General features: G+C 43.4%; 1 protein-coding gene across 50 annotated transcripts in view; it reads left to right on the forward strand.

The window, feature by feature from the left end:
* SORBS1 (sorbin and SH3 domain containing 1) overlaps positions 1–17,778 on the forward strand; it is a 251,023-nt gene extending 233,245 nt beyond the window's left edge. For 39 of the 50 annotated variants that reach the window (XM_032136009.2, XM_058436189.1, XM_058436177.1 and 36 more), the window contains 3 exons: positions 7,520–7,710; positions 11,271–11,383; positions 14,602–17,778. In XM_032136009.2, coding sequence (XP_031991900.1) covers positions 7,520–7,710; positions 11,271–11,383; positions 14,602–14,669 — 372 coding nt within the window. In that variant the 3' untranslated portion in view covers positions 14,670–17,778. The remainder of the gene's footprint in view (positions 1–7,519; positions 7,711–11,270; positions 11,384–14,601) is intronic. The other 11 variants (XM_058436190.1, XM_058436191.1, XM_058436193.1 and 8 more) reach the window with 1 other exon arrangement.
* Positions 17,779–21,730: the final 3,952 nt, after the last annotated feature.

The following is a 21,730-nucleotide window of genomic DNA, read 5'->3' on the forward strand; positions in this document are numbered from 1 at the left end:
TTAAATGTTAAGATACTCAAGTAAATATAGGAAACATCTTTCTTTGACTCACTCAGAAGGGAAATCTCTAAATAGAGGGCGTTTAACAGCTTACGGGAGGGGGAGAGACATTGGCTGCTGTACTTACAAAAATAAGCAGCAGGTATTCTCTCAACACTAATGGTAGGGAATTGGCCAGCCATGGTGGCTCACACCTGTAATCCTAACACTTTCGGAGGCCAACACAGGAGGATCTCTTGAGCTCAGGAGTTTGAGACCAGTCTGGGCAGCACAGGGAGACTACGTCTCTACAAAAATAAAAACATTAGCCAAGTGTGGTGGCGAGTGCCTGTGGTTCCACCTACTTGGGAAGCTGAGATGGGAAGAGTGCTTGGGTCTGGGAGGTCAAGGCTACAGTGAGCCATGATCACACCACTGCACTCTAGTCTGGACAACAGAAAAAAAAAAAAAAAAAAAGGGTAAGGGACTAAGACCCAAAGCTAAAGTGTCTACCCTTATAAAGGTGTTAGGAGAATGGAGCATGTCAGTAGAAAGTGCCAGCCACAGGGTACTGGACAAATTAAGGTGACCTGTTGGTCAGCATCTTTCTCTAGCTCTTCTGATATCTTCCTCTGGCAGAGCACAAACCGCGAAAGTTGGGGTGTGGTGGAATGTGCAGAACTTGGAGTCTGAGAGACAGATGTTCCAATACTAACTGTTCACATTCCCAACTCACACATGGCAGGTCTTCGTTTTCTCATTTGTAAAATGAGGTCAATGTTGACCACCTTCTTGAGTTACTATGAGAATTAAATGAAATATAATAGAGATGAAAGCAGCTAGCGCAAAGCCTGTAATGGGACCATAAATACCTGTTGTGTGATGTTGAGGTACCAGGGAAATGAAACAAAAGTAGTTTACTTTATCCACCTTACCCTGTTCCACCTAAGAGAGAAAAATGGTGGGCACGGGAGCGGAAAGAGAAGAAAATAAAGAATGATGGGAAAATCATTTTACTTTGGGTTACACAAATCGAGAATTTAGAAAATTTGAAATTTGCCCTCCCCAAATTAGTTTATTTTACCTTCAGTATAAAGGCATAAGCTATTCTTGGAAAGCCTTTGGTTTCTTCACACTTGAATATGTATCTGCCATTACTCCCCTAACTGTCTTATGAAAGAAAGAGAAGACTGTATGATAGTCTATGAAGAGAAGGCTGAGCATTGGTTAAATATTTACTGAGCATTTAAGTTCAGTGTTGTAATCAGATTCAAATTACAACAAAGTTAATGTGTTGTCTAGTGAGTGATTTGCAAGGAGATAAAATCTAGATGGTAAGCAATTGAACTAGCTGTTTGTAATTAGTTTTATATTTAAGCTGTGGTCTTTTTCTCAGTAAACTCAATAAGATAACTCAGTGGAGTCAGAGGCTGTTTTGAGGGTGCTCTGGTGGTTTCCTGGAGCTTAAACCCAGGAGACTGACTCATTCGGGCCTTTCTACTCCTCTGGAAGAGTTTGCCCATGCTGTTCCAGTAGGTACAAATCTTCTATCACTATTTTGGGGCAATCACTTGAGATACTTCCAGAAGTGAGCACTCCATCCATATCTGGAGGCTGCAGTCAAAAGCCTTCCCCCTCCCAGTCTTCAGTAAGCAATGAGTAGAGTGCTGCCTCCCTTAAGCCAAGTCAGCCTCTACCCACTCCTACTTCTTATCCCATAGGACAGGCACATTGCAATCATAGAGCATTAGAGCCAAAAAGGACATTTATGTAAATTATGTCCAATCCTCTTATGTATTTTAGAACTTGAAGTCGTAAGACGTTAAGCATTTTGTTCACAAGACAATCAATTAGTACAGAGCATGGCCTGGAACCCGGATTTTCTCACTGTCCCCCTGGGAGGTCAGGGTAGGTCACCAGAAAGGTGGGGTGGGGTCTGAGAAGATTTGGGATGTGAGACGACTAGAGGAGTGCCATCCCTGTGAGACTCGGGCAGGTTAGGGGAGCAGCAGAGCCTCGTGCTGTTTTTAGAGGGGATTTGGGGCCAGGGAGAAGTTGAGTTTCTCTGTCCTATCCACATCTTCAGGACTTCCTGCTGTTCTGTAGCCTGTGTGCAATCTATTTGGGCCCAATCTATTTTGGCACACACCCAAAGCTGGAAGCGGATGCTTAGTAACTCCACAGTAGCGCCAGGTGTTCTGTGGATCCAGAGGGATTAACAGCTCCAGGGAGGCTAAGATCTGATTTCTGGGGGATTTCTGTGAACTGAAAGTAGAAGGGCAACAGCAAGGACGCATGCAGGGTCACCCACTTGGGGAGAATGAAGCAAGCACTCCAGGCCAGGAGAAGCGACTTGTGTCTTGTGTACAAATACGGAAGAAAGCAATTTCTGGATCAAGGACTGTCACCTGCTTCCTATTAATGGGGGCAAGGAGGGGAGTGCAGCGTGTGTGTGTGTGTGTGTGTGTGTGCGCGCGCGCACGTGTGTGTATGCATGCACTGGGCTGGTTGTTTTTGTAAACACGTGAAAAACTAGAATGCCATCACCAGAGTTGGAAATGTCCTTAGCATTTTTTTTTATTCTTAACTTTATTCTTTTTTATTCTTAACTTTATTCTTAACCCTAGATGAAGTCCTTGTTAGAACTTGTATCTTCTCTTAGGCTTACATAAGGGCAGATGCTGAGGACCTGGGGAGGGTTCAGAGAGGCATTGTCTAGTAGAAATATAATGTAAGCCACATGTGTGATTTTAAAATGTTCTAGTAGACACAGTAAAATGGAACAACTGAAATTTTAGTAGTATATTGTAACCCAATATATCTAAAAATTATTACTGAGATTTTACATTCTTTATTTTGTACTAAGTTTTTGAAATTTTTACACATAGCACATTTCACTTCATACTTGCCACATCTCAAGTGTCCAACAGCCACCTGTGGCTACCGGCTACCATCTTGGACAGGATAGGTCCAGAAGAAGCACTGTGCAAAGCTGTAAAGTGGCTAAGGATAAACAGCCTTCAAAATGAAGGGCTGATTCTTGTGATAGATAGTAATGGTTTCTATTTCCACTGAGGGTCTACCCCCATGCCATGTCTCCGTCCCCTGAAAAAAAACTGGTTTACATTTCAGTTTTATGAGCTATTTCACTTAAATCTAAACAGAAAGAAACTGAGTCTTAGCTAATAGAATATATGTTTATCTTGCCTTCTTTCTTCATTTATTCAGCAAACACTAAGTGAGGCACCCAGTCATCCCTACCTCTCAGGAATGGGGTTAAGTTTGTACTATACAGATATTAAAGCTATCATGATGATTATCCTTAGCTTTGAGTATGGCCTGAGACCAAGGAAGGTACAAGGTGGACCATCAGTATCCCTTCCGGTACTATAGTTCATAGTTAATAATTGGACGCTATTACTGTACACCGTATCTTTTACATAAGGAAATGTCTTTGAACACCTAGAGTAAAAAGTATTCAAGAAGAGAAATGATAGATAGTGCCTGTTTTCAGACAAGGCAGAAATTGGGTGTTGCTATCATAGTTACACAAGCAATCTAATCATGACCCAAGAGGGAGGTGGCAGGTGGTGGAGATTAGATGTCAAAGGGCTCAGCTCTCACACTACCATGTACAAACCTCACAAGGTCAGGTCCCAGCCACCTGGCAAAGGCCCAACGTCCCGAGACATTGTAGAAGAAGCATGAAATGGCCCCTTTCGTTTTGTCTCTTCCTTTACTCCTGTCAGAGTCCGAGGTGACTGATTTGAGTGATTGCAGTTTAGAAGGGGTTTGGAGAACTGGAAGACGCTTCCCAAAAGGACAAGAGTATAGAAGTGGAGTCGGGCACAGTGGCTCACGCCTGTAATCCCAGCACTTTGGGAGGCCGAGGTGGGCAGATCATTTGAGGTCAGGAGTTCGAAACCAGCCTGACCAACATGGTGAAACCCCATCTCTACTAAAAATACAAAAAAAATAGCTGGACGTGGTGGCCCATGCCTGTAATCCCAGCTACTTGGGAGGCTGAGGCAGGAGAATTGCTTGAACCTGGGAAACAGAGGTTGCAGTGAGCCCAAATCGCACCTGGGCAACAGAGCAAGATTCCGTCTCAAAAAAAAAAAAAAAAAAAAAGAAGTAGTGCCTGGGATGGAACTCCTCTGAGCCTTAAATTCCTTATTCTGCACTCCTCAAGTCAGAGGGTTAGTACAAAAGTCAGATATGTAATGGACCTATATATGTTTGTAAAATATCAAGTTCTTCTTACTATATTTGATTCACTGATCCTCTTTTCAGCACCAAATTGTTTGCTGGATAATTGATTCCAGTCACTCCTTTGGGATGAATGAAGTTGAGTGGAAGGAGGCTAGGTTCCTGTAAACTATGGAGATCTTGCCAAGAGATTGTCTACATCCTCTCTTTATACCGCATTTGACCTGAGGTCATGAGGCCACCAGCCGGAATTTGGAAATATTTTGTTTTTTATGAGAACTTTTGTTTTCATGAGGTGTGACCCAGACCACCAGTCTTGGCATACTGCAGCCAAAGAATCTCAGTGTAGGGCAGTTGAGGTCCTCTGCACCCTTGCTGCCTACAGTTGGTCTGTGAACCAGCAGTGTCAGCACTACCAAGTAGAAATGCAGAATTTCACAATACAGCCCATGTGTATCAAGTCAGAGTCTACATTTTAACAGGATCCCAGATGATAGCTATATACATTAAAGTCTAAGAAGGATGGCTCTACAATATCCCAATTAGTCATAGTCCACAGCAGCCTCAGCTTAAACAGCTGCCGTGGCAGCCAACTCATTTCCACTTGAGGCAGCCCCTTGTATTGTTTGGAAGTTCTCCCTTCTGTCATGTTAAAATCTGCCTGTCATTGTCACCCACTCAAGGTGACATTTCAGAAGTTTCATTCTTCTGAAAGCCTGCATAGAAGGTACTTGGAAATGTCCATTTCTTTCCTTTGTGATACGGACACCTTAATCCAGAGGCAGCGAGTGGAGGGTGGGTGGTATTGGAGCCACACAAGGTCGGCTCCCAGTCACCCGGCAAAGACCTAACGTCCAGAGTCATTGTAGAAGAAGCATGACATGGCCCATTTAGTTCCGCATCTTCCTTTACTTCTGTCAGAGTGCAAGGTGACTGGTTTGAGTGGTTGCAGTTTAGAAGGTTTTTGGAGAACTTGAAGAGGCTTCCCAAAAGGACAGGGGTATTGAAATGATGCCTGCAATGGAAGTTAGTCCTGCAGGGTGTGCTGATGGCTGAGGACATTTCCAGTGGAGGTGAACAGGAGAGGGTGGTCTGGTGGAGCGGAAAGAGCAGCTGAGCCACTTTACCTCTTACTGGCTGTGTGATGTTGAGGAATGCATGAAACCCCTCTGAGCATCAGCTTCCTGGGTTTTTAAAGAAAACAATGGTAAACCCTGTCCTGCCTGACTCCAGGGTTTCTGAGGGACTCACTGAAGATGAGGTCAGTGAGCACACTTGATAAGGTAGAAGATGGTCTGAGGATAAAAGACAAGGTCAGATGGGACAATAGATGAAGCCAAGAGAAAAGCCTACCACTGACTTGATGTGTGACCTCAAGGGAGACTCCCACTCTTTCTGTGTCTCTCTGTGAAACAAGTGGGTCATGCACAAAAGATTTCTAAGTGCTCGTCTAGAAGGCCCTGGAGTTGTGGCCTATTGCTTTATTCTTTTAATTTTTATTTATTTTTTTTTTTGAGACAGGGTCTTGCTTTGTCACCCAGGCTGGAGTGCAGCAGTGCAATCATGGCTCACTACGGCCTGAATCTCCCGGGCTCAGTTGATCCCAAATAGCTGGGACTGCAGGTGTATGCTGCCACACCCGGCTAATTTTTGTATTTTTTTGTAGAGATGGGGTTTTGCTTTGTTGCCCAGGCTGGTCTCCAACTCCCAGGCTCAAGCAATCCTCCCTCCTTGGCCTCCCAAAGTGCTGGGATTACAGGCATGAGCCACCATGCCTGGCCGGCCTGTTGCTATTATTGCATGTTACCTGGAGGATTTTTTCAAGGATGGCTCTTCAGGGTATTTATTTAGAAAAACTTCCTAGAGCTTGGAATTGAGTCCTTTCTGGGGGACATGGTTCCAAACACTCTTCCAGTGAAGGCCTGGCCTCTACAATGGAAGCCCCACTCAAAAGGCGGGTTTGCTTGGCCATGTTTGCACCTGTGTTTCTATGTCAGCATGTGGTACTTGGGTTGGTGAGTGAAGAGTGACAGTTTTGTCACACACAGTCCTATTTCTGAAAGCAAGCTCTGTCCTACAAGCTATCTGAACTCATCTCATACCTCACTGGAGTGTGTCATTTGCAGATTTTTCCAGGGGAATGGTCTTGGTTGATACTTCATATATTACCAAGGAAGTTTTCAAAAATGTTATTCCCTTTTTCAGTTTTTATAAGTTTCTGAAATACAACAGACTTGATGGTTCTACGGGTCTGCTCTGCTAGAGGAGGCTTCCAGTCAACAAAATAACCAAAACTGGCTTTGGATTCAGCCGCCTTCCCTAGATGCTTACTAGCTGAGCATGAGGGGACCAATATGTGTTAAGGGACCTGGCTAAGATGGCCTTTCTGAGTCTCTCTCCTGCCAATCTGGGGACCCTGTGTTGTTCATCCTCACTTCACTGCAGCCATGTTTCCAATTTCCCATTTCATTTCCTGGATGCTTGCTTCTAACTCTACATTTGCATTTTCTTCTGTGCACCCACCCTGTTGTTGTGGAGACTTGGTGGCCATAGGCTGCCAGTATCCGGTGTCATCCAAGCGTGATGGTGTGGTACGTGGATTTGCTCATGCTTTTATTTTGAATCCTTTCCAATGTGACATCTGCTAAAATGTCTCCCTTATAATTTGCTTGGTGATCACAGCTTTCTCATCATTCATTGAGAGCAGGACCTGATCTCACAGAATCTGAAAAGAGCTATGTGGTAAGATGCCTGTTGAATAAGACTGCAGCTTTTCTAAAGAGAATTTTTACTGATCCTTACTTCTGGAATCTAGACTAGAGTGATGCCTGGTTAACCCACAGAAACATTATTTACAAGAATTCTGTGGCTATTGTAGTAGAGCGAGATGTTAGGCCACTCCATTACCCCCAGCCCCTGGAAAGGAGCAGAGGAATTTAGAGACGATATTTCTACTCTGCCTATATGTGGGATTAAATTAATGTATTAGTGCATGATTGGGATACATACTTGCATTTCTACGCTAAAGTATTCCATTTGTAACAGTTACTCACTGATTTCAGGCTTTTATGCTGCTGTCTTTTTTTTTTAATATTCTTACTAAATCCCAAATTCTTCTGTATCTTACCTGTTTTTCCATGCTTACGCCTGGATCCCTCCTGCACTCCACTACTGGAATATCTATTTTTTTAACCTGGATCTTCAACTCTGTTTTCTCCCTGGACTTATGTGCTTCGTCTGGAATGTTACATCTCTTCCTCTCTTTCTTTTTTTTTGTCCCCATGTTGACTGTTTTATTGGGGTTTCTGGATATCTCGGGGCCACCTCACAGGAAGCGGTTTGCAATGAGATCATAAACATTGCCGAAAAATCTGTTCATTACTGCAGCACTGTTTCTCATCCCCTTGACTTTCATCACAAGGTATCCCCTTCTGACAATAAATCATCTTTAATCATTTCTCAGCAACCTCAAGCCCAGCAGCGAAGAGTCACCCCCGACAGGAGTCAAACCTCACAGGATTTGTAAGTACCCCTGGTGAACTTCGATTCTCATGTTCTCAGAGGACTGTTGGTCTTAGAAAGTGGGTCGTTGGCTGAATATGGGGCAGTCATTTGCAGGAATGAGTGAATTACTCCCAGGTTCTCTCCTGAGGATTTCTAGTGAAGGCCATTGTCTGCATCAGCCGAGGTGAAAACAGGTGGCAGGTAAATAAAGGCCATCATAGACTGCTGGGAGAGAGAGACAGGTAAAGATTAACTGCTGTAGAATGTCAAATGAGAGCTGTGCTGACTGGTTTCAGTGCTAGTGTAGTGGGAATATAGAGGAAGGAATAGTTAATTCTGACCAGCCATGAATGAAAGGGTTGCTTCATTCATTCATTCATTCATTCATTCATAAAAAATTATTGGATATCTCCCATGTTTTAAGCACATAAGAGAAAACTCTGTGCACAGAGAAAGAGAGATTTGGACCAAACACTGAAAGGCAAACTGGATTCTGAGAGCTAGAAAAGGGAGGAAAATATCTTCCCAGAGGTGAGGACCACATGTGCAAAGGCATAGAGTGGGTGGTATTTGGAGAACTTGAAAGGGCCCGTGTAGCTGCGGCATATGGTTCATGGAAGAGATAGAGATGAAGCTCAGAGGTGGGATGGGACCAGATGGTAGATTCCAGAATGCAGTTGAAGTAAGTTTGGATTTTATTCTGCAGGTACTAGGGAGCCATTGAAGGTTTTTGAAGTAAGGAACATATTGATCATATTTTGTTGTAGGGAGATAACTCTGGCAACAGAGTGGAGGGCAGATTTCATAGATCAGGGACAAAGATGTTTGTTAGAAGACATCAATCCAGCTAAGAAGCCATGAGGGCCTGAGCCAGGACAAAGTGGGCATTTTGTAACCGTGGAAGTGAGTATAATTACCAACAGAGATACAGGTAAAGAAGCCTAGCCAGCCACAGAGACAGAGAAGGGCAACAAGAGATGCCAGTGAGGGTCTAAGACGTTCACTTCACAGAACAGCTACAGCATCTGATCAGCAGTGTCACCTGCCCCAGAGAGGCCAAGAGTGGGAAATGAGAAATGTCCACCAGGCATTTTCCATGGCAACTGGAAAAATCCCTGGGGACCTCTGATATGGCAGTATTAGTGTTAGTAGGGGTAGTGGCAAGTGCTGTGTTAGGAAGGGTCAATGGTGACTGGAAGGCAGGGGGCTATAGATCAAGGGAATCGCAGAGGCAAGGGAGGTGTTTTTAGGGTGCAGAGACAAGCAAATTTTACCAGAGTAAAATGCCAGTTAATGCAAATAAGATGTAAGTGAGGCTAGGCGCGGTGGCTCACACCTGTAATCCCAGCACTTTGGGAGGCCAAGGTGGGCGGATCACGAGGACAAGAGATCGAGACCGTCCTGGCCAACATGGTGAAACCCTGTCTCTACCAAAAATACAAAAATTAGCTGGGCGTGGTGGCATGCGCCTGTAGTCCCAGCTACTTGGGAGGCTGAGGCAGGAGAATCGCTTGAACTCCGGAGATGGAGGTTGCAGTGAGCCGAGATTGTGCCATTGCACTCCAGCCTAGAGACAGGGCGAGACGCTGTCAAAAAAAAAAAAAAAAAAAAAAAAAGTCAGTGAAGGAAGAGCCCAGGAAGGGGGTTCAACATGGCTTGGAGAAGGGACCTTTCTTTCCTCACATGTGTGAGCAGGGGTAGGAAGGTGAGTGGAGGCACAGAGACTTAAATCTGGAGGGGAGGAGGATTAAGGTGCTGCCCACAGCAAGCTTTGGTCTCCAGAAGTGGGGGCAGAGTGAGAGCTCTTGGCTGAGCATGGGGCATCAGGATTGGCAGGAAGCTGGGGGAAGGACCCCATGGGACAATGTTCTGAGGAGTATGAGGTTCATCCCAAATTAGAGCTGACTTGGGGACCCAAGCAGCAAGAGTGTGGGACTTTGTCCAGCCAGTCTCCACTGTCTAGGAGTGAAAACAGAGAAGCAGATATTGGAGTTATTTCCCAGGGCTGAGGCTGGCAAAGCAGCCATGGTGGGAGTTAAAGGGCCCCAGCATTCTAAGAAGCTGGCAAGGGGCATGTATTGGGAGGCTAGTAGGGGACTCCAAATTGAGTAGGAGACAGCAAGCAAATACAGAAACATGAAAAAAAAAGTATTTATTTACCGATTGGAAATTGATCTGCATCTCTTAATTCCTCATTTGAGACCTACCTTCTGGCAACCAGATCCATCCTCCAAATTATCAATACATTTGGATAAATATGGAAAGTGAAGTTGTGCCTCTGGTTTTAGCAGAGCCGAATGAACCTCTTGTTTCTGGGAACTGACTTCCACTTGCTTGTTTCTAGTCTTTCTTGCTTGCACGCTGGAATTCATTGACATCTACTGGAAATGGTAGATGACTGGCTCATTTACAGTTTTGCCTGCTACTGTTGTGTCTCAAAATAGTAAACAGAGTTGTAAAGTTGGTGCATAGTAGGTGCCTCTTATGTATTTGTTGAAGAAATAAATAAAAACAAAGCTTTTCCTTGATGCCAAAGCAAGGATCAGGTTTCACCACAAGCAGTCCATCTGTCTCCAGTGGCTGCTAGAACCGACAAAACAGCACCGACCCAATGCCTTAGGCCAACTAGCAAGTAAATAAAAATCTTGCCCTCAACGCTCACTGGGATAGAAAAAAGAAAAAAACTTTCAAGGGTTTCAGAAAAATGACATCCACATTTAAAAGCAGTGAATGAAATGTGTTTAGGCATGTAAAGAAACTCAAGATAGTTTTGCTAAACAGTGAGACTATTGGAATGTACTTTTAATAGCCATATATGTAGCTATTATATATATTATATATGACTATTATACACACACTTTTTTAAAAAAACAAATGTTTTATGTTCTCCATATGTATGACCAGAATGTAATGTCTCTGGGAACAAATCACTTCTGATTATGCTTGATAATCTACATATATTATCCTGTGTTAAGGAAAAGGCTTAGTTTACTTTAAAGCAGGGGTCCCCGATCCCCAGGCATTACCACCTGGGCTTTGCCTCCTGTCAGATCAGCAGTGCATTAGATTCTCACAGGAGCATGAACCCTATTGTGAACTGCACATGTGAGGGATCAAGGTTATGCCCTCCTTATGAGAATCTAACTAATGTCCTGATGGTTTCATCCCAAAACCATCCCCCCCACCCCACTCCATCTGTGGAAAAATTGTCTCCCACAAAACCAGTCCCTGGTGCCTAAAAGGTTGGGGACCACTGCTTTAAAGGCAGAGGTCGGGGTAGAGTAGGAAGTGCTCTAGATAAAAAGGCTTGGCTATGGTAACCAAATGAAGCTAAGTAAGACTGATCATGGCTTGCTTGTCAGAAGTTCTCCATCCCTCAGTCTTAATTAACTTATATGTTGAATGCATCTCCCCAAATGCTAAGTTATTAGGGAAATAGTCAATAAAATGCTTTTATCCCTACTGATAAGTAGGAAACACGACTGAAAAGTTGACTGAACTTGAAATGGAGTTTAAAAATTCATTATTTAATCCTGTCGACATTTGAGTCACTTACTATTCTTTTTTTTCATGTCTAGATTTAGCTATCAAGCATTATATAGCTATGTACCACAGAATGATGATGAGTTGGAACTCCGCGATGGAGATATCGTTGATGTCATGGAAAAATGTGACGATGGATGGTTTGTTGGTAAGAATCTCATCGTGCTTTTCTTACTAGTTGTGTGTGTATTGAGGGAATAACGGGGCGATGAGCCATGCAAAAAGCAAAGCAGTCTTTTCTGCACAGAAAGAAGAGCCTTCTCAGATTTTTACGACCTTGGGAATTCTGGGCCACCAGTCTGTGTTGCTATTATGATGGTGTCGATGTTGCTAATGTTGAACCTGAAACCAAATCTGCACAGAAGAGTAGTTGTCAAATTTATTAATTGGGTTTCCATTTATTTTTTATTTATTTATTTTTATTTATTTATTTATTTATTGAGACAGAATCTCGCTCTGTCGCCCAGGCTAGAGTGCAGTGGCGCGATCTCGGCTCACTGCCACCTCTGCCTCCTGGGTTCAAGCAATTCTTCTGTCTCAGCCTCCCGAGTAGCTGGGACTACAGGCACCTGCCACCATGCCCAGCTAATTTTTGTATTTTTGGTAGAGACAGGGTTTCACCTTGTTGATCAGGCTGGTCTTGAACTCCTGACCTCAGGTGATCCACCCACCTTGGCCTCCCAAAGTGTTGGGATTACAGGCATAAGCCACCGCACCCGGCCCTAGTTTCCATTTATATTTATATTGTGCATGTGTCTATTTTGCATTTGGAAATTTTATTTTTAAAACCCTTATGAAATAACACAAGAAAATGTTGACTGAGCCTGTCTCTACCGTGAAACTCAGGCATATGCGTAGACATTCTAAAGACCTTATTTACTCCAGGCTTTCAATAATATTAATCAAAGCAGCCTGCTTAATTAAAGGATTTGCCTTTACAAGAAGGAGAGAGATCAATATTTATTGAGATTCTGTTACAAAGCAGACACTGTGTTTGATATGCTTTTATTGACGTTCTGTCAACAAACAGCCCTGTAAGATAAGAATTATCCTCATTTATCAGATTCAAAAACTGAGGCCCAAAGAAGTTAATTAACTACGCCAAGATCACCAAGGTAGCAAATAGTGGGGTCAGGATTTGAACTCAGGCCACCCATCTCTCCTGAAATCTGTGTTCTTTCTGCTCAGGCATGAATATAATGTTGGGAGATATTGACCCACTCTGCCTCAGTTTCTCCCTGTACAAGTGGCTTTACCTTCATCTTCTTTCCAAAGACCAGCCCTTCCCTCATTTTTCTGGCAAGGCTTTGTTAAAGCAAAGTAATATCAGGGTTCGGGTGGTGAGGACAGCAAGACCTCAGCATGAATGAGAAGTCAGAAAGATTTGCCTTGTCCTCACCAGCCTCTTAGAGAGCTGCCCCATCCTCCTAAGGTCCACAGAAGCCCACGGCCCTCACTACTTTGAGTCATCTGTTCAGTAGAAATCAGGTCTGAGAAGTCAGTGACCACTCTAGTGCAGTGCAATCCAATAGAAACGCAATGTAAGCCATGTATGAAATGTAAAATTTTCTAGAAGCCACATTGAAAAGAAGTAAAAAGAAACCAGTGAAATTAATTCTAATGTATTTTGTAAACCCAGTGCATTCAAAATGCTACCATTTGAACATGTAATCAGTATTAGAAATTGTTAGTGAGTTCTTTTACAGACATCTTTTCATACTAAGTCTTTGAAACCCAATGTGTATTTTATAGTTACAGCACAGCTCATTTCAGACTAGCTATATTTCAAGTGTTCAGTAGTCACACGTGGCTATCATTTCAGAGAGTGCAGCACTAGTATGCACTAGCTGTTAAACTCGTTCAGGACTATATATATTTTTTTATGAGAACTTAGGTGTGGGAAGGAGCACCAGTTCTCTAATGAAGGCCTGCCAGGCAGCTGGGTAAAGGAAATATTTTGGGATGAGTATCTTCCTTGCATCCTTCAACTCTTCACTCGCTTTTTTTTTTTTTTTCTTTGAGATAGAGTCTTGATTTGTCACCCAGGCTCGAGTACAGTGGCACAAACCTGGCTCACTGCAAGCTCCACCTCCCGGGTTCAAGCGCTTCTCCTGCCTCAGCCTCCCAAGTAGCTGGGACTACAGGCCCGCATCAGCATGCCTAGCTAATTTTTATATTTTTAATGGAAATGGGGTTTTATTGTCTTGGCCAGGCTGGTCTCGAACTCCTGACCTCAAGTGATCTGCCTGCCTCAGCCTCCCAAAGTGCTGGGATTGCAGGCATGAGCCACCATACCCAGCCTCCTCAGTCACTTTGAAAAGTAGCGTTTTCAAACTACAAATAAAGTAGCCTTAGCAGAACTCATTTTTCTCATCCATAAGGAAAGATGCTAACTAGCTGTGTGGCCCTAGGCAAGGTTCTTATTATCTCTGTACCCTGCCATCTCAGTTCTCTAACCTTCTTGGCCATTCTCCATAGGAGTTCAACTAGATGTTTTAGATGTCCTAAGCTTTAACATATTTTTTTAGCTTAGAAGTTTCACTTTGGGTAGTAATTCCAACCCACTGGTAGTGGCTGCTTGAGATGTTGCATACAACAGGATTCCGAAGCCAAATCTAAGCCAATCATGATAAGGGTGCAATTATCAAATTGGGATGTCTGCTAAAGAGACGATAATGATGATACAACATATATTTGCCACTCCTGCTTTAGAGAGAGAATCCCAAGGGAAGGAACTAGATTAAGGATCAGCAGTGCTGCATCTGGAGCAGCCCAGGAAGGGCTTTGTTCCCAGATGGCTCAGTGCTCCTGGCTTAGCAGGAGCCCTAACAAGGTTAGTACCAAAGATAGGGACTCAGTTGGGGGCTTAGGCACAAGCTCAATAGGAATTTCCTTTTGATGGGTGGCCATAGTCAGTGGGCTTTTAGAAACTGCATGGTTTAGAAAATCTAAATCCCAGGTATCTTCTTGTGTCAGATAAATGTATGAATTCCTCCACAAAGCAGAAGTGTTGGAAAGAGCAATGGACTGGGAGTCTTCTGACTGGGAGTCAGAAGGCCTCGGTTCAGATTCTGCCTCTGATAGTTACTAAGCAGTGGGACCTCAGACATGTTACTTCTACTCTCTGAACCTGGGTTCCTTCTTCTGAAAAACAGGAGTACTAGAAATGCCTACATTGCTTACCACCCAGCATTATTTGGCAGCCTGAGTGAGATAAGATAGGGGAAAGGACTTTGGAAACCATATGGTATTCTCTAAGCTGCAGGACTGTTACAAGGGATTTTGGAGCAGAAATCTCTGCAGTGTGCTGTCTCAACTCAAGCAGGTGGGTCTTCTCATGTTTTGTATGTGTGTGTTTTTTCATAGGTACTTCAAGAAGGACAAGGCAGTTTGGTACTTTTCCAGGCAACTATGTAAAACCTTTGTATCTGTAAGAAGACTGAAAACCATGGAGATTATTTTTATTGGAGGATGAAGCATCATTCATGAACTGATCTTTTTAGTTGAGTCAGTAGGAAAATTAATACAGTGGATAAAGTAAGAAGCAAAAGACAGGGACAGAGAAGTGTTGTGTTTAAAACCCAAGCCTGTCTAAGGTTACTGTGTGTTAGACAGGGCCGAACTAGTGTGCCGAGCAAAAAGAATTGAAGCAAATTGTATTTACTTAGCCGCTTCTGGGAGCCACTTCAGCCTTTCCCCTCCCCTCCACCTCTTGGATAATCTGACCTGAAGCATAGTCCAGGAGCAGAGTTAGCCAGAAATGCCTCCTGCTGCCCCAGCCTTAGAGAGCTCCCATCTCAAAGGAATCATTGAGCCTGGAGGCTTCAAGCCCAAGAATGCACCAAGACCCCTAGCCTACGTTTCTCAGCTCCCCTGGAGCCAGCTGATCCTGTAACGCTGCTGGAGGTCAGTCTGAGCTACCAAGACTGTCCCTAGACAAAGGTGGAGTCCCCCACACTGCCCAAGACCAAATCCCTCACTCAACCTGCTGAGGTGTGGATGGGGAAACGGAGGCAAAACTGAGGCACCCAATGCATTCAGCCTGCTGTGCAGCAGTGCCATTGACTGCCCTGGTGTTCAGACAGAAAAGCACACAAGGTTTGCCCATGAGAATTGGGGAACAGATGGCCAAGCAGATAGGTTATATGTCTGTTTTCTGAGTGGTGAAGTCAGGAAGCCCTGTGGCTCTGGAGGCCACTTGCAGTTCATTCTTTTCTCATATCCTTGGCTTTTAGAAATGGTTACCTTCAGGACAGTGCAGCTGCATTTATCAGAGCACTATTGCTAAGTTTTCTTTTCTGGCTTGTGTTTGTCTGGGACAGTTTAGAATTGGGAGGCCTATTCTCATAGAAAACCAAAAATGATGTTCAATGATTCATTTAACATACACCAATGTACTCTGGCTGCTGGGGGAACAACCATAAGCAAGACATGCCCAGGGTTTGCTGTGGCTCCAGATCTACTCCCTGTAGGAGTTCAAGGATCACACAAAATGTAGTAACCAGGGTTGTGAATCTGAATACACCCTGGCGAGGCTTCTCTTCAGACTGAAGCAGCAGTTCTGCCACTACCAGCGGCAACCAGGACGTCTGTTCTTTGTGGGGGCCAGATCAGAAGAGAGAGGCCCCTATGACGCCCGGGCTGCTTGGTCACAACTCTGTCCAACTCAAGGAAGTTTATCGGCCTGTCTTAGACCCCCGAGTGAGACAAATACAGAAATGACCCATTCCCTGCCCACCAGAAACTCAGAGGTGATTGGGGAGACAGACACAGGAAAACGAACTTAATCAAGAGAGACTGTGATATGTGCTAAGAAGGGTGTGAGGGAGGAAGAGATGAATTTTCCCTGGAGGGATCCTAGAAAGCATTGTCATATTGCCATCTCCATTAGCCCACTTTTAAACAACCAGGGTGCTGGAAGAACCTTTGTCTGAGGGTAGTTCATAGCTGGAAATACTTGGAATATTTTCCAGAGTCTAAACTCTCATCTTCCCCCACAGATACACATCCAAGCTTACAAATAGGAGTAGCAATTCTAGGTGGTAGGGTTGTGTACAGGAACCCCTGGCTGTCTGCATATATCTCAGAATTACCCTAGGACCGCTGTCCCAAAGTCTAGAGTCTTTACAGGTAGGCAAAATTTGTTTTCAATGCCTGTGCCTCAGCTGCTGTCACAAATACCCATCTTAGGATCCCACTGGCTTCCCATCCCCCACCAGACAGCCACAGTACCCTCACTTTCTCCCTATTGTTCTTTCAAATCCTGTTCTCAGGAAAGAAACTGCCACTAATTCATTCACACTAAGGTGTAAATGATAATAGGAATGAGTTACCTCCTCCCACAGACATTTGTTTTTAAGTATGACAGAGCAGGGCCTTAATCCCAAGGGAAAAGGTTATGGAACTGGAGGGGGTGAGCTTTCTGGGTAGGAGGAGACTTCCTGATTTTCCTTAAAACCCAGTAAGAGTAAGACCTCTTGCTTTGGAAGGTCTGCTCCACCATCTAAAAGCACTGTTTTTTTGGGGGTGTTTTTTTTTTGTTTTTGTTTTTGTTTTTTTTTTACTGTCTCTGAGGGAATATAGTAAAAATGCATATGCACGTGCAATTCGCACGGCAGCATTTCACCGATTTTGGAATATATTGGCTAATGTGTTTCCTGGTCTTTAGATGCAAACCATTAATAACACTATCTTATCTAATAGTTTTTTCAGGGGTGCTTCTTGATTAGTAGGTAATTTGGAACACCTCTTTAAATACAGCTAGAAAATAAAACCAATTTGTAAAGCCACATTTGCATATGATGCCAGCCTCACGCATTTGTATATCTCCAGAAATTCAGGTATGCCTCACCAATTTGCCCGTCTTTAATAAAATCTTGTGTTAAAATTTGCATCACGTCGCCTTCCTATGTATGATGAAACAAGAAACAGATTTCCAATTGCTCTTTTGTCTTCAGACATTTAGTAATATAAAGTACCTATTTTTATGCTGAGATGTTTATACTGGTTTATTAATAGCAAGTGCAACTAATTGGCGGCATGCCTTGCAACACATTTTGATATATTAGCCATGCTTCCGGGTAAAGGCAAGCCCCAAACTCCTTATCTTTTGCAGTCTCTCTGGGATCAGTAAAAGAAAAAAAAAATAATGTGCTTAAGAAGTGGGACTGTAAATATGTATATTTAACTTTGTATAGCCCATGTACCTACCTTGTATAGAAAAATAATTTTAAAAATTTTGAATGGAAGGGGGCGAAGGAACTCATGAAGTTTTTTTGCATTTTTATTTAAATGAAGGAATTCCAAATAACTCACCTACAGATTTTTAGCACAAAAATAGCCATTGTAAAGTGTTAAAATTTACGATAAGTATTCTATTGGGGAGGGAAGGTAACTATGATCTCAGTTACAGTTTTTTTTTTCCTTTTTAATTTCATTATTTTGGGTTTTTGGTTTTTGCAGTCCTATTTATCTGCAGTCGTATTAAGTCCTATTGCTAGAATAGGTTACTACAAAAAAGATTATATTCTGAAAGAAAAATAACTGACATTATATATAACCAATTAATTTAAAGTATTGCCATTTAAATTACACACTGAGAGCATGTCCTGTGCAGACATAGATTTTTCTGTTCATTTATTTTTCTTCATTGCAGTGGATTGATTTGATAAATAGATGTGTTGAATTACTACATTTGCTGTACATATTATTTAATAAACTTTATTCAGAATTGCGTGGCATATGTTTGTTCTGGTCATTCATTGTTTCTTTCCTTCCTTTGCCAAGCTTCTCAAATGAGGCTTAAATTCACTGCTTCAATTTCTTATACCCTCCTTTCCATTCTTAATCATTTACCATCTGCCTTCTGCCACCTCCTGGAAGACACCACTTCTTATCTTACTTTTTTCTCAATAACCTAACTCCTGACCCTCTGAATTAATTGATTACTGTTGACCATTTTGCCATTATTTTTAAAATATCTTTGTATTTGTTCTGATAACAAAAGTAATGCGCAAATGTCTTTAAAAACAAAAGTAAAACATTATAAAATATGTATAATTGGTCTAGATTTGCTGTATAAAACATGGGTATGGGAAATGACATAGCACTTTGTTTTTCTAAATCAAATTAATCTAGCTATGAGTCCTCTCTTGGTATGGGTGGGCGAAAGTGCAATCTGTCCTTTTTCTCCTCCAAACAAAATGTGTTAAGGCACTAGGCATGCAGTTTCCCCTGGCATCCCATGGCTACAACTACTGCCATCTTAGTGTGGGATGGGGTCTGCTGCACACAAGGCATGGATCTGTCCCCTAATAGGAAAGCTCATGCCTCTACCCTCTCTCCCTGCGTTCTGTCCTCCACCTCCAACTCAAAGCACCAGTTTGCAATGCTGCCTCTGGGGTAACTCAGTGTACTTGGGCCTCAAACAGATCTCGGAGAGGGGCCTAACAGTCTCTTCTTTCAAGGGTCTGACAGTCTTTAACACTAGGCCCTGAATCACAGGCCCTATGAACCCTTGTCTCCAACAAATCCATCAGCTTACCTCCTAACTACATTTAGAACCCAATCACTTCTACCATCATAGCCCAAGCCATTTTCTGTCACCTGGATCATTGCAATAACTTTCTAACTGGCCTCCCTGCTTCTGCTCTTGCCCCCTCTAGTCTAGTCTAGACAGAGCAACCAGAGTGATCATCTTAACGTTGGTCCAAAACCCTCTAGTGGCTTCTCATCTCGCTAATGTGGTACAATGGCAAGTCCATAGACATACTGCTCCTCCTGTCCCCCTTACCCCTGAATTCATCTCCTTCATTCCAGCCACACAGCCCTCTTTATGGCCTCAGACTCCTTAAGCACATTTGAGGTTCAGGGTCTTCATGTTTGCAATCCCCTGTGCCTGGAAGGCCCTTTCCCCAAGAGCTGCATGGTTTTCTTCCTCCTTTAGGTCTTCCTGTTGTAATGAGGCTTTTTGTGACTACTTTACATACATTTAGGAACCTATTGTCCCCACCCCCTGCATTCCATCCCCCTCTTCCTCCTCTGTTTCTCCATAACACTTATCACCATCTGAGATTTGTCTCCACAAGCAATCCCATAAAATCCGTGGGGTTAGTGGCTCTGTTTTGCTAATATATGCCTGGCACCAAGAAGAGAGTCTAATGTGGCACTCAATCCTTTGTTGATCAAATAAACAGATAAATAAGCCCTTGAGGCCAGAGATCCTAGAACTCAGAATACGTTCTACCAACAATGAAAGAAGGGAGGCCGGGCGCGGTGGCTCAAGCCTGTAATCCCAGCACTTTGGGAGGCCGAGGCGGGCGGATCACGAGGTCAGGAGATCGAGACCATCCTGGCTAACATGGTGAAACCCCGTCTCTACTAAAAATACAAAAAATTAGCCGGGCGTGGTGGCGGGCGCCTGTAATCCCAGCTACTCGGGAGGCTGAGGCAGGAGAATGGCGTGAACCCGGGAGGCGGAGCTTGCAGTGAGCCGAGATCGCGCCAGTGCACTCCAACCTGGGCGACAGAGAAAGACTCCGTCTCAAAAAAAAAAAAAAAAAAAAAAAAAAAAAAAAAAAAAAGGGAAACCATTTTCTTACAGTGGCAGAAACAACGAATTAATCTTTCAAATTATGCTGGTTTCATACAAACGTAGAAAGTGAAAGTTCTCCATAATGATAGTCCTCACGGAGATCACTCCGATATATGGTCCTCCCAGCTTGCTTTTCTACACATACTAAACACACACGTCTCTAAAATGCTTTATGTAGTCTCATACACTTTTACTTTCCTTTAGTAGAACTGGGACATGTTTCCATAACTTAACCCATCCTTTATTGATGATGTGAGTATTTGAGGTTATTGCCAGCTTTTTACTACAACAATGCTGCTCTGAGTAAAATTATTGGCTTAAAGAGCAGGAAAATTTCAAATCTTAAGAGATTTCCAAGTTGACTTCCCAAAAGTTCCAATTATACTCCCACCAAGTCCATGGAAGTGTGTTTCCCACCACCCAATTAAAACTACTACGTTGTCCGCTTCCATGAATTGCTGCTCCTTGGTTCACCTGCGTTTGGCTGGCCAGCCCCTTCTTCATCCTCTTTCTAGATCTTCACTGCATTCTCAGCCCTCTGTTATTTTATCTCAATACATGCTCCTGCGGAAAGCAGATCTCTCCCAATATCATTACAGCCCAAAGAGTCAATTGTGGGAGGGCCCTTTCAATGATTAAATGGTAGAAGCTTAGGCTGGGTGTGGTGGCTCACGCCTGTAATCCCAGCACTCTGGGAGGCCGAGGTGGGTGGATCACCTGAGGAGAGGATTTTGAGACTAGCCTGACCAATATGGTGAAACCCCGTCTCTACTGAAAATACAAAAATTAGGCGTGGTGGTGTGCGCCTGTAATCTCAGCTACTCAGGAGGCTGAGGCAGGAGAATCGCTGGAACCCGGGAGGCAAAGGTTGCAGTGAGCCGAGATCATGCCACTGCACTCCATCTCACAAAAAAACAAAACAAAACCTAACACTACTGCATTGGCTGAGACATACCAAAGGGCGTTAGAACTAGCCTCAGTCAGGAGTTAATCCAGAGACTCAAACTTTCTCATCAGTATTTGTCTTATTCTTGGCGTTTTGTTTGGCTACATTTTCACCTACTGAATGCAGCAGTGGGAAACATGGCTGCAGGCTGCTCCAGCCTCCTTCCAACTCTCTTGACCCCAAATTCTCAAGGCAAAAGGACCTTCCTATTTGGCTTTCCCTGAAAACAACTCCAGATGCTGGCAGGCCCAGCCTGGTTATTTACTCTTCCCTAGACTAATCACTTTGACTAAAGAGGCAACTTTACTTGTAAAAACCTTTGTGGCTTTTGGCCAGGCATGGTGACTCACGCCTGTAATCCCAGCACTCTGGGAGGCCGAGGTGGGTGGATTGGCAGCTCAACCAAAACCTCAAAGAATGAGGGAGAGGAGTGGCCGGGGGAAGGGGTGTCTCTAAGAAGGGGAAAAGGAAGCTGGACAGATAACAGCTCAATGGTCCACTAGACTTGGAGAGTTATTTTAACACACTTTGAAAATGGAACACTATTGCCCTGTCCCAGTATAAACTTCTGTGTAGTTGAAAGCAGGCTATGTGCTGAAGTTTTGCTAGCCAAGATCTTGACAAGAGTACGGTGGGAGGAGAAGTCCCAGAGGAGGGGGCCAATGTGACCGGGGGGCACAGCTCAACAGTATCTCATGCTAAAAATATCAGGACTCTAATGGAAGGGAACCAAGTTTATGTCTCAGAAGTCACAGAGGATGTTTGGATGAGTTGTACATGGGAGTATTTTTCCAAGTCTTAGCACATAGAAAGCACACCTGTCTCAGGAACACTTAACCAGGTCTTTTAGGACAAATCAAAGAACTTATCACTTGATACAGGTAATTTTTGGAACAAATTAGCCAACAAAGTGGTTCAGATTGAAAATATTATAGAACATTTAAGATAAATCCATA

This window comes from Hylobates moloch, unplaced genomic scaffold (assembly GCF_009828535.3).
Source record: "Hylobates moloch isolate HMO894 unplaced genomic scaffold, HMol_V3 SCAFFOLD_3, whole genome shotgun sequence".
NCBI classification, from domain to species: Eukaryota; Metazoa; Chordata; class Mammalia; order Primates; family Hylobatidae; genus Hylobates; species Hylobates moloch.